The sequence below is a fragment of the Protopterus annectens genome, chromosome 16.part0 (assembly GCF_019279795.1).
Source record: "Protopterus annectens isolate FY-2018-M chromosome 16.part0, PAN1.0, whole genome shotgun sequence".
NCBI lineage: Eukaryota > Metazoa > Chordata > Ceratodontiformes > Protopteridae > Protopterus > Protopterus annectens.
Window position 1 is genome coordinate 399,166,653 of NC_056750.1, and position 12,753 is coordinate 399,179,405.

At 40.6% G+C, this 12,753-nt stretch overlaps 1 protein-coding gene across 1 annotated transcript in view; it reads right to left on the reverse strand.

Annotated features, from left to right (window-relative positions):
• Positions 1–12,753, reverse strand: part of PTGS1 (prostaglandin-endoperoxide synthase 1) — a 944,136-nt gene that overhangs the window by 200,937 nt on the left and 730,446 nt on the right. Inside the window, exon 8 of the mRNA XM_044058285.1 lies at positions 11,642–11,888. Coding sequence (XP_043914220.1) covers positions 11,642–11,888 — 247 coding nt within the window. The remainder of the gene's footprint in view (positions 1–11,641; positions 11,889–12,753) is intronic.

The following is a 12,753-nucleotide window of genomic DNA, read 5'->3' on the forward strand; positions in this document are numbered from 1 at the left end:
TTCGAGTGTATTCACTGTTGCAGTCATTACACTTGGGTTATCCTGCTGGCAGGCTACCCGCAGTCGGCCTGAATTCCAAAGTCCTGGTCCGGCATCGGTTGCTGTCGCCTCTTCCCTGACGTCAGTGCACCAGGGCTATAAAAGATGCAGCCGACACCATTTTCTTCAGTTTTTCTTGCCCTAGATGTCAGGTGCCGCCAAAAAGGTAGGCTAAAAATTCTGCTCATAAAAAAGCATGCACTAACATAAACATTACCTTCATCTACAAGCAAATACACCACATAGGTTGTATAGAATAGAGAAGTACAGATAAGTCCCGGTAATGAAAGGGGGATGGTGGGAGGGTAACCTGGACTGCAACAGTGAATACACTCGAACATCTACATTTATGGTAGGTACACAACTGTACTATGTTCATCGTGTTTCACTGTTTCAGTCATTACACTTGGGTTGAATCCCAAAACTGAGGTTGGGTGGCTGGGCCTAAATATAATTAGGAGTGGCTATGAGGCCCTGCAGAACTGCAGTGATAAAGCCTGCTCTGGATTTAGAGTAAAGAGGTAAGTGGTAGTGCTTTGTAAAAGTGTGCACTGAAGTCCAAGTTGCAGCCTCCAAAATGTCCTTGGCTGGTACTCTTCTGAGGAAGGCTGCTGAAGTGGCTGCTGCTCTGGTTGAATGTGGCCTAATGCCCTTGGGCACTGATCTGCCATGTTGTGAATAGCAGAAATGAATGCAATGGCCTATCCATTTTGAAATAGTCTGCTTTGAAATAGCTTTTCCTTGCGATCCTGCAGCATATGCCACTAAGAGTTGCTCAGTCTTTCTGAAAGCTTTAGTTTTGTCCAAGTAAAAGCGTAGCTGTCTGTGCATGTCCAAAAAATGCAGAAGTCTCTCCCCCTTATTCTGTGGGTTTGGATAAAAGGTAGGCAAATGAATGGTTTGGTTAAGATCCCCATTGGACACTACCTTGGCCATAAATGTTGGGTTTGTCCTGAGAGACACCCTGTCCAGATGGAAAATAATAAAAGGTTCCACAGCCATTAGTTCCTGTAACTCTAAGACTCTTCTTGCTGAAGTTATTTCTAGGAACAGAGCTGTTTTCCATGATAAATATTTTATCTCAGCTGTATTGGCTGGCTCAGAAGGAGGCAGTGTGAGCTTTTCCAAGACAAAATTGAGTTCCCATGCAGGTATTGGAGCTCTCCTTGGAGGTCTTATGTTTTTGGCCCCTCTGAGATACTGCCTTAGCAGTGGATGTGAAAAAATAGGTGGGTCCGTATTGTAATGAGCTGAAATGGCAGAGGCATGGATCTTAATTGATGAGAAGGATAGGCCTTTGTTCAGCATTTCAGTTGGGTATTGTAAAGTCTGAGGAATGTTTGGTACAAGCGTGTCCATTCCTTGTGCCTGGTTCCAAACACAGAATCCCTTCCATTTTTCCCCATAAGATTTTCTGGTGCTGAGATTTTCTGGTGCTGAGCCTCCTGGCCTCCAAAATAACATCCATAACTGCTTTAGAGAGAGGTGTGTTCTGAATGGTTACATTATCTGCCATGCAGCCAGATTTAGGGTTCTGAGTTGGCTGTGCAGGATTTGATTGTTTAGTTGGGTCAGCAAATGAGACATTTGAGGTAATGTCCAGGCTGGGTCTTGAGACAAGCTCTTTAGGATTGGGTACCAGTGCTGGCGTGGCCAGTCTGGGGCAATCAGTATAATTTTTGGCTTCTCTTGTCTGACCTTTAGGAGTACCTTGGGGAGGAGAGGCAGTGGAGGAAAAGCATATACTGTAAGGGTTTTCCAGCTGAATGATAGGGTCTCCACTTTCCAAGCTTGTTTGTGATAAGTCCGTGTGCAGAATCTCTGTAGCTGGCAGTTGTGAGAGGAGGCAAATAGATCTATGTCTGGGCATCCCCATTTCCCTGTTATCATGCTGAAGATTTGTGGATCTAGTTTCCACTCATGAGGATCCATGAGGTTTCTGCTTAGATCGTCTGCCAGAGTATTTGTCTGTCCTGGCAGGAATTGTGCTTGCAGGTGTACTTGATAAGTCAATGCTGTGTTCCACAAAGTCATGGCTTGTCTGCAGAGGGGGTAGGAATGTGTGCCTCCTTGCTTGTTTATGTACCACATGACTGTAGTATTGTCCGTCTTTATCAGCAGTTGTCCTGGATGAAGTAGATCCTTGAAGGCTGTCAGGGCATTCTGTACAGCTAGCATCTCTTTTTGATTGATATGAAGATGCATTTGGCTTACAGGCCATGTGCCCTGAATACATATTCCTGCCATGTGGGCCCCCAGGCATAATCTGATGCATCTGTTGTTAGTGTCTGCCTGGCTGTGGGTAAAGTGAATGGCTGTCCCTTGTTGTGGTGACAGGCCTGTGCCCACCATCGAAACTCCTGTTGCAGGCAGGGAATGAGGGTAATTAATGTTTCCAGGCTGTGACAATGTTGAGTCCAAACACTTTTTAGATACCATTGTAATTTCCTCATATGCAGTTTTGCATATGGAATTAGCAGAAAGCAGGATGCCATGAAGCCCAAAGCCTGCAGAATTTTTCTTGCAAATAACTGGGTCTTTGTTGCCATCATTTCGAAGTAAGAAGTCAGTTGCCTTTGTTTGTCTAGCATGAGATAAGCCATCTGGGCAGTTGTATTTAAGCTTGCACCCAGGGATATTATCTCTTGAGAGGGCACCAGTTTTGATTTCTTTTCGTTCACTGTGTACCCTAGGCAAATTAGTAATCTTTTTACAAATGCCATATGCTTCAGTAGAATGTCCTTGTTCTCTGCTTGAATAAGGCAGTCATCCAAGTAAGGATATATTTGTATTCCTCTTTGTCTGCAAAATGCAATTACTGGTGCCAGGCATTTTGCGAAGACTCTGGGTGCAGTAGATAAGCCAAAGGGTAGTGCAGAGAATTGGTAGTGCATTCAGCCAGCTATGAATCTGAGGTATCTTCTGCAAGATTGTCTGATTGGGACATGCAGGTATGCCTCTTTGAGGTCCAAAGTTACAAGCCAAGCCTTGTTGCCCAGCATGGGCAGAAGCTGCTGCAGAGTCAACATTTTGAATTTTGGAACGTGCAGAAAAGTGTTTAGAATAGAAAGGTCCAGTATTGGTCTCCAGGCTTTGTCCTTTCTGGGTACCAAGAAAAGTCTTGAGTAAAATCCTTGTCCCTGCTCTTGCTGTGGTACTCGCTGAATAGCCCTCATGTCCATGAGGGATGAAACTTGCTTTTGTGCCTCTGCCTATTGATTGTGTGGCAGGTCTGGCATACCTTTTGTCTTTGGAAGGGTGTGAAAGTGGAACCTGTAGCCCTGAGACACTATATTCAAGACCCATTTGACCTGGGTGATCATGTGCCAATTTTGTGAAAAAGTGCTAGTTTTCCCCCTAAGGGTTCTGCCAAAAGATAAGTGTTTGGCATTGGCAGAGGAATGTCATTGGGACTGTTTCCTGTATGGCTGTGATTTGTCTTCTCCGCTTTTGGAGGTAGAAGCACCCCATTGTTTAGGCCTATATGAGCTTTGGAGCTGGGATCTGCCTCTAGGGCATCTGTATCTGCCTCTTTGTGGCCTGTCTGACATGGGAAAGGACCAATTCTTAGGCCAGTTCCTGCTAAATCTGGGTGGCTGTACCTGTAAGAAATCCTTAACTGTCTGCATAGATTTTGCTTTATCTTCCATTTTCTTCAACACCTCTTCTGCCTTAACACCAAAGAAAGTATCATGCTGTAATGGAGCATCCAATAATTTTGCTTTAACATGATCAGGCAGATTCTGTTCCTTTAACCAAGCATGCCTTCTAATGACAGTACCCGTGACAGTGGCCCTGCAAGAGGCCTCCAGTGAAACAAAACCACATTGCAAAGTATGCTTTCCCACTTGTTCAGCTGCATGCAATAAATCCTGCATTTCCTTGTTATCAGAACATTCAGAATTTGTCAGCATTTTCTGTTTTAGCAGTGACATTAAGTATTGCTAATATTTAAGCATGAGAAACTGGCAGTTTAAAGCCCTTACAGCTAAAGTAGCAGAGGTGTAAACTTTTTTCCTCCATCTGTCCAGTGCCCTAGAATCCCTATCAGAGGGGACAGGTTTTTTTGCAGTGGAAGCCTTGACCCATTTGGGACCCTGAGATATAGTTTCTGGGTCAGCAGCAGGGTTTTTATATAGAAATGTATGAGAGTCTGGAACCCTGTAGTATCTGTCTGGCTTAACAGGTGCAGGGGGTAAAGAGTCAGGAGACAGGCCGGACTCTAAAAATACATCATCTACAATGTCTAGAACAGGTGGAATAGCAAGAGGTCTGTGCTGAGGTAGTAAAAGAAAGTTTCTGAGCCTTTTCTTAGATTCTGAGTAATCTTGGCTCTCCCAGTGAAAATGCTCCCTCATGGTATGCAGGGTTTCCCCAAAAGAATAATCCTCAGGAGGAGAGGCTGAAGGAATAGATTCTTCAGCATCAGAATCCCCATAGGGAGGAAGAGAGTATCCCTGTTCAGAGGTGGAGTCAGAGGAAATGGAAACCTGATCAGAAGAATCATATTCTGTCTCTTGCCTAGGCCTCTTATCAGGAGGGGGATGGGAACCCCTGAACAAAGTAATTAGGTCTTCGGACATTTTAAGCATCTGTTTCTTAGGCATGGAAGTCTGTCCAGGAGAATGCTGTACTTGTTTCTTTGTCTTTAGAGCTGTTTTAGTCTTTGCCTTTGAAGCTGAAGTTTGCTTGACATATAACTGTATAGGTCTGAAAACACCCTCAGAAGCCAATGCCTGCTCAGCAGCTCCGGACCCATCTGAGGGAATAGTTTCCGAGTGTCCAATACCTTGAGTATCCAGAGGCTGAGTCAGCTCCACGTGGGAGTCAGAAGCAGCCTGTGGCTTTGAGGTAGCAGGTGTCAGGGGCTGTGAAAGCACCTCACTGAGAAACGGCGACTGGCCTAGCGGAGGCCTCGTCATCGGTTTTGGACCTCGGATGCCTGTCCTTTTCCTCTTCCTTGCGTTTTTTATAAACTCCAGTCATCGGCTGTTCTGACGGCATTATATAATTAAATCTTCGGCCAAAGTAATGAAAGGCAAAATCGTACCAAAGCTTAATAGTGTTTTGGTTAAATTTAGCACAAACCTGACAGCTAGCAACGTCGTGGATAGGGCCTAGGCAAGGAATACAGTAAGAATGAAAATTCTTATAAGGTATTTGCTTCCCACAAGAAATACAATTGTTAACTTTTTCTGACATTGGTCTGGAGCAAGAAAAAAGTTTCACCAACGGGGTACTTAGCTTTAATGAAGACTTCGGATCTGAAATTCGGTTTGAAAATCTCAGGAGTCGGCCAACCGGCACTTGCGAACTGCTTTTGCTTTGGGCACCGCGCGGCAAGAAAGACTGGAGAAAATGGCGTCGGCTGCATCTTTTATACCCCTGGCGCACCATCAGGGAAGAGGCGACAGCAACAGACACCAGACCAGGACTTTGGAATTCAGGCAGACTGTGGGTAGCCTGCCAGCAGGATAACCCAAGTGTAATGACTGCAACAGTGAAACACAATGAACATCTGAGATGTCAGCATACACATGATGAGCACATGTTTAGCACATCCTGAAAGGTATAACTGAGATGTCAGCATACACATGATGAGCACATGTTTAGTACATCCTGAAAGGGATAACTGAGATGTCAGCATACACATGATGAGCACATGCTTAGTACATCCTGAAAGGTATAACTGAGATGTCAGTGTACACATGATGAGCACATGCTTAGTACATCCTGAAAGGTATAACTGAGATGTCAGCGTACACATGATGAGCACATGCTTAGTGCAAACTGAAAGGTATAACTGAGATATCAGCGTACACATGCTGAGCACATGTTTAGTACATCCTGAAAGGTATAACTGAGTTGTCAGCATACACATCCTGAGCATATGTTTAGTACATCTTGAAAGGTATAACTGAGATGTCAGCGTACATATGCTGAGCATGTTTAGTACATTCTGAAAGGTACAACTGAGATGTCAGCGTACACATGCTGAGCACATGGTTTGTACATCCTTTACCTCCTCCACAACCGAAAAATCACAGTGGGACACTAACTTGCTGTTATACAAAGACTTCCTTTAAGAAAGATAACCAATTTCTTTCTTAAAGAATGTCACTGTATAACAGCAATAACCCACGAGTGGGTGTGGGTATCAAAGGAGTTACCCACGGTGAGCTTTGTTTAATCACTCAGGCTTCCCCCTTGTGATCAAACCATATCAACTCTGTCTAAATCCTGTGATACCCACACCCAAACATGGGTTGTTACTAAGATATAATAAATTAGTCAAAAACAGTCAAGCAGACCTGTATATGAACACTGTTATAAGAGAGCAGCATATTCAGCAATCTATAACATAGAGCTGAATCAAATAAACAGATAAGTCCAGCCATCTTGCTGATACAGACCTTGACCAGTCCCATTGTATCCTGTAATATACAGAAAAATGATCTGTGCATATCCCATAACATAACATAACATGGAAACTATGCACAATACATTTTTTAATAATGAAAAGGGCCTTCAGAACTAATAGTTAGCTGTTAGTAATCCTGGTTACCTTATACATTTCTCTGAAAAACCTTCTGAACAGAGAACAATTTCCAAACTGATATACAAATTAACATCCATTGCTGGATTGAAAAACTAAAGGAAACAGCCCCTGTAATTAATGTTTCTCCTTTGTATCAGCTATACATGGCTTAACACAGCACATATTAAATAAACAGTCCAGTCTTACAAGAGTATTAACTTTTCCATCAGTTGATGCCTCCACCTTTAGAGATCCAAGCCAGCTATCTACTTGTCTTCTTCATAGCAAATGGATAAGACACTTCATCTCAAATATATTATTACATATGGATCAACTTTAGTGTGAGACCCACATTTATATAGCAGTCAGCGTAAGAAAAAGTATTTATAGTTTGGCCAAAGTTCCACAGCAGGCACCATAGAAAGGCATGTGGAATTTTTCCGGGCAGCAACCTTTTTTCACATGGGGGGGGGGGGCTAAACCCAAAGTACTAGTTGTCTTTGTCACTCCCCTGCTCTTGTTTATCCCAGGGGAAATGGCTACTCCTTTACTCTTTTCTTTCTCTCTCTTTCCCTGAACTTCCGTCCCCATACCTTCTTTATGTTAGAAAAGACTCCTTTCTTGTGGGAGTTCTATAGCCTCTTCTAATGTCGAAAAACATACAGCCACCATCCAACCACATGCAGTAGGGGTAAAAAAGTGATGTACATAAGCACTCTAAGCACAGGAAGCCACAGTTTCCCCTTTTCCAGTTTATTTTGAATACTCGTTGTCTAACCTACTTTTCGTTTTAACATAAATAATCCCCTTTTTGGCCACCACAGCCCAAATCAATTTTCTTTTTGCTGATCAGATAAACACCAGCCTTGCTTATCCATTTACAGTGACAACAGCAACAGACCCATGCTACCAGATTAACACCTAAAATTGTGAGTAGTCAGGCTGTTAGAAAATGGACCTGATCTCACTGTTGTGTTCCTTCTTGCAGCCCTAGTACTCTGATATTAATGCAGCAGCCTCTGATACTCTTGATCTATCACTTAGTCATGAGAGGTTTGTGTAAACTCCAGCAAAACAGAAACCTTGTGATCTAGTTCGGCAATTCTCCCAGCTGAGCCATGTTGACAGACTTCATCTGTACAGTTCGCTTGACAACCTTGCCATGATTTTCTTGGACCTGAGGTTGCTTGTTATGTTGGAAGATCGAGAGAGATAGAGAGTTTACTAATAGATCCAAAATACTGGCCAGTACTGGATTTTGGTTAGATACATCAACACACTGAGCTGTTCACTCATCCATCTCAAGTGCAGTGGTGGATGTTTTAGGGAACATATGCTTTATCATTTACCAAAGCAAATTAGCCTAGGAGTTCTCTTGCCTTTGCCGTGGGTTTTCTAAATGGTGTTTAGGAGGCATAAGGGTTACATATGCACAACTGCATGATGGAATGAAACAGATGGTGCAAATGACTAACTATGGGCTGTAGTTCCTTTGGTACAGCATTTCATTTCCTCCTTCCTCATTTACCCACTATATGACCTTCAGCAAGTCACGTAACCAGACATTGTTCTTGGGTTGCCTCTGAAAATGGATAATAGGTCCAGTGGGCCTATCTAGTTAACAAACAGGTATTATTACCAAGCAGGATTCCTTATAGATACAGAAATATTTTTAATTTCTGAGCTCTTCATCTTTGGTATTTCAAGTTATCATGGCTCGACTGGAAGTATATTATTTGGTCTTTATAAACATCAAGACATCCTCTAGTGAATAAATCTACAACGCAAAAGGTCTACAATTGGGCCTGTATTTCTGAAATTTGAACCTATGTTTATTACACTTTATATCTGCTCCCATGAACTGCTGTTGAAATGTTACATCTGGCAAACCATGATCCACATGTAACATTTGAGATGCTACTGTTCACGTTTTTAGTGCTTGTCATAACTGCCATAGCACCTCTTCCTTTTCATCTGTAGACATAAATTGTACCAAAAATACTCAAGGTTTATCACATGCCTTCTCTGATACTGATACTGGCAATCTCATCACCTTCCAAGTCCAATAATTCCATAACCCTTGTCCAGAATGCCATCTTAATTTTTTATAAAAATGACTGAATCTGAATCCCCTTCTCCTTCCAACATGCCAATCAGTCTCAAGTTCTTCTTTTGAGCCATATCCTTCAATGCAACCATTTGCTGCACAGATTCTACTTGCCCACCCAATGTATCCATCCCTTGTTGCTGAATGGGCACAATATTGGGTTTTAGTATCACTTCTAATATATCCACATAAGAGATCAAATATGTGTCACACTCCCAACTTCACACCTTCTAAACTATATCTCCTGGACTTTCAAAAACTTGCAGTTTCACTGTTACTGGAACATTGCTGTGGTGGCTGGCTATAGTCTCTATTATCATTTGTATGCATTTTTTTCTTCAGTGTTCATTAAATCAGTTTCCATCTTTTACACTACTATCACTAGTTGCTGACTTTCTTTAACTCACTCACTGCAATCAATGCCTTCCAAAGTAACCTGTAACCTCAGGTGCAAGAAATCAAAGCAGTATGGCTAAGAACTGGGAAGCTAAAGTCTATCACCATAGATCCTACTGGGAGAACTGCTCCTTAATCACCAAACATATAGCTTAAATTCTCCTTATGACAAAGTGAAGACAGCAGGCATACTCTTGAAATGCCACAAGACTTTATTAAAGATGATACTTTAATTATTATTAGTGTGTTCCTTTTGGTATTATTGATTTTGTATGCGAATCGTAACAAACTAAAAACAGAATATAAACAAAGAAACCTGTTATGTCCATCTCACAACATGACAAGACTGTTCGAAATCATCAGTTTTGTGGTAACTGAATCAAAGAAAAAAGAAAAAAAGTGTGAGTTCTGGAAATACCTCAGTCCTGAAGAGGATTTTTAGACTGTGGAGTTGAATAGAAAATAAACTGGCATTTACAGAGATAAAATAGTTGTCAAATAATGGATCCTCATCAAAATGGCACTTTCTTCACAAGTTGCTAACAGGCTGATTTGGTTAAAATGGAGGACAATATTCTAATAACCAAGCAAAACTACTAGAATTCATAAATGGCTTTAGCAGCTATACTAAATGACAAATTGAGTTATTACTCAGGATCATGCAATGACAATGAAACCCCATAAAGGAACAGTACTGAGAACCAGAGTTGTCTTTCCATCAGTATTAGCTAGCCTTCATTGTCCTGGGTAGAGGAGATTGCTTTTCATGAGAATGTTCTCTGAAACAATAACTCCGCTCTCCAGTACCTGTTGATAACTTCATCTGTAACATGCGAGTCTCCTGAACTGTAGTGGGATTCCAAAAACATTTACACTTGAAGGTGGCATGATACAATTATCACTTATGCAGTCTCCAAGTCTAAAATAAGGCCTCTGCAATTCTTCATGCTGACTAGACCAATGAGGGATCACGGAGATCTGGTCATGAGTCTTAAATGCTCCTCATATTTGTAACACCACAGTACTCAGAAATGTTATATTGGCATTGAATGCCAATGTAAAACATTTAGGTACTGGAGTATCACATGATGTTCCTTGAGGGTGTGTGACAGGAGGCATACTCTACCCATTTAAATGTCACAACTGGTACTGCAAAGGAGTACTCTATGCACCTGAATGTCACTACTGGTACTACAAAGGAATACTCTACCTACCTATACGTCACAACTGGTACTGCAGGCATTGCATGATGAATAGCCAGTTGCAGGTGAGGTTTGTGCTAAGGCTGGCATACTGTTAGTTATTGGCTGGGGAGGTCTGCACAAATGTACTGTACTATCATTTCACAGGTCATCCCTTTCAAATACAGTGCACAACTCAAAATTATTTTCTTTTCTTAGAAAACTTAACAGTTTCAGCAGAGCAGCATCAGAGCTTGCCAACTACCAGTACTGTAGATCATGCCTGATAATCCAAGCATGACAGAGTTTTCCCATTTATAAATGCAGTATTATGGCCAATATGTACATGCACTGAGAATGTCCAGCTTTAGTTGACCTCTGTGTGGTTATGATGTGGGCTTGGCAGTCTTCAGATTGTACCAGCAGTAGGTAATGTGGGTCATTAATAGTGAAGATTTCTGAATCTCCCTACCTGTTCCTGGCATATCAGGTATCTCTAAGGTTTCAGTCATTGTGCAATGCACTCCTTTGTATGATATCATATAAAGGGGTGGAGCTGACCTTTAAAATTAGAGTGCTATGGCAGACTGATGGAGACCCTCCAAAACACTACTCCAGTCCAAACCTTATTGAATCTGGCTTCTATTTTCATGTAGAACTTAATGCTTCTTGTAAGAAATAGATCTAAAATAGTTTCAATAAACAAACACCAAGTGACTACTTTAACATCTTTAAGTATATTTACAGTTTCATTTAAAAGATGTATCAACTTTATAAGAGTGAAAGCTAGAAGTTGAACATTTAAATATTACTAACTACAAAAGAAAAATGATCACTGCAAGTTCCAAACATTAACTAACCTCTTTTATAGAACACATGTAGCTCTCCAATTATGACCCTGCATCTTTCTCTACTCATTCACTTTTCTGTCCATCAGAAAAATTAAATATATTCAAACAGAAGATAGTTGGAAATAAAATATAAAATGTCATTAGCTAAAGTGCAGGATTATCTCTGAATTACCTCATGGCAATCAAATGAGTACTTTTCTAACAGTAATGAAAATAAATATATCTTTATGTAGAATGGATTAATCATGTTTGTACTGAAAAATTTCTGATAAATTATCGGCCAGCTACATCAATATTCAAAGAAATCAACAACGCTGAAATGCATCACATGAGTACATAATGGAACAGTCAAGCCCTACGCGTATTACAGCAAAAATGATTAAAAGATTACCTTAAGACACAGGAAAGAACATATACAGATTACAATAACTGCTCAATTGCTGAAAACTACAATAACCAGGCTTAACAACATGTTTGTGCATGAAAGACATGCATCAAAATAAAATGGATAACAAATGCCATTGCCTACCAATCAGTATAAGCCTAGCAGTCTGAAACAACTGTTCATCATCCCAGGTTGGATGTTCTGCTTTCAGGATATCACATACTCTGTTGTGCTCTCGAAGCCAAATTGTTGCATACATCAACAACCCTGGAAGAAGGCCAAAAACTTCCTGTCCCATGGCAAAACGTTTCTCATCAGGGATGTGAGGAGGATAGGTCATGTTAATAGCAGCATCATTTACTGTTGGTGGATAGATTTCTCCATTTATTATCTAAAATAATATTTACATACATAAATACAATATTGAATTCCATTCAATTTCTAAGCATCATTAACTAACAAACAAAAAATATACTTATACAGTGCTAAAATACACAGTATAACATGCTACATATTTCAAATTTTCAGTAGCAAAATCAGCATAAAAAGAAAATGTAAATTATAACAACTAGGAGTTGTTGAACTCTTACCAGTGGATAGTTTTAGTTATTGCATGGTCTCGGTTTAACTACAGGCGATTTTTACATGTACATGGTTGTAATACCTCTCAAACCAGCCTCTTTAACATGTTTACTGTTCCTGACTTCTACAAATGTGCACCTAAAGGTACTGTCACAAAGATCTCGAATATGTCACACTACCAATACTGTACAACTTGATTAAATGCTGCATATATGCACATAAGTTGGCAACCCTAAAGTAGGGCTTTTTTAATGATTTTGTAGGACAGACCATACCCACAATCAAATATAAAGGACTGGAATTCACTTTTTTGCCAAAATGAATGCTTGTTCTTGTAGAATTTGAGTGGCTCATGCTGTTTCATACAACACTTTTATTGCTTTGTCCACTATTTAGAAAGTTTGTTGTTGTTCTCACTTTTAAATATTTACTGGTATTTTTTTCTCTGTTTTAAAGCTATCTGTTCTACCTGCTCTAGTTTTGCCACCAAGTACTTCTTAATTAGCTGATCTGTTAACTGTTTAAATCATTCTTTAGAGCTTCCTAGTTGATTTTGCACTGTTTTAAACTTTTTCAGTGTCCCATGTCTATTTTCTGCTGTGTTAAATATTCTCTAGTGTTTCCAACTGAAACTAGGGTAGCTAGTAGCTATAGCATAGTCCAGATCCAGGCCT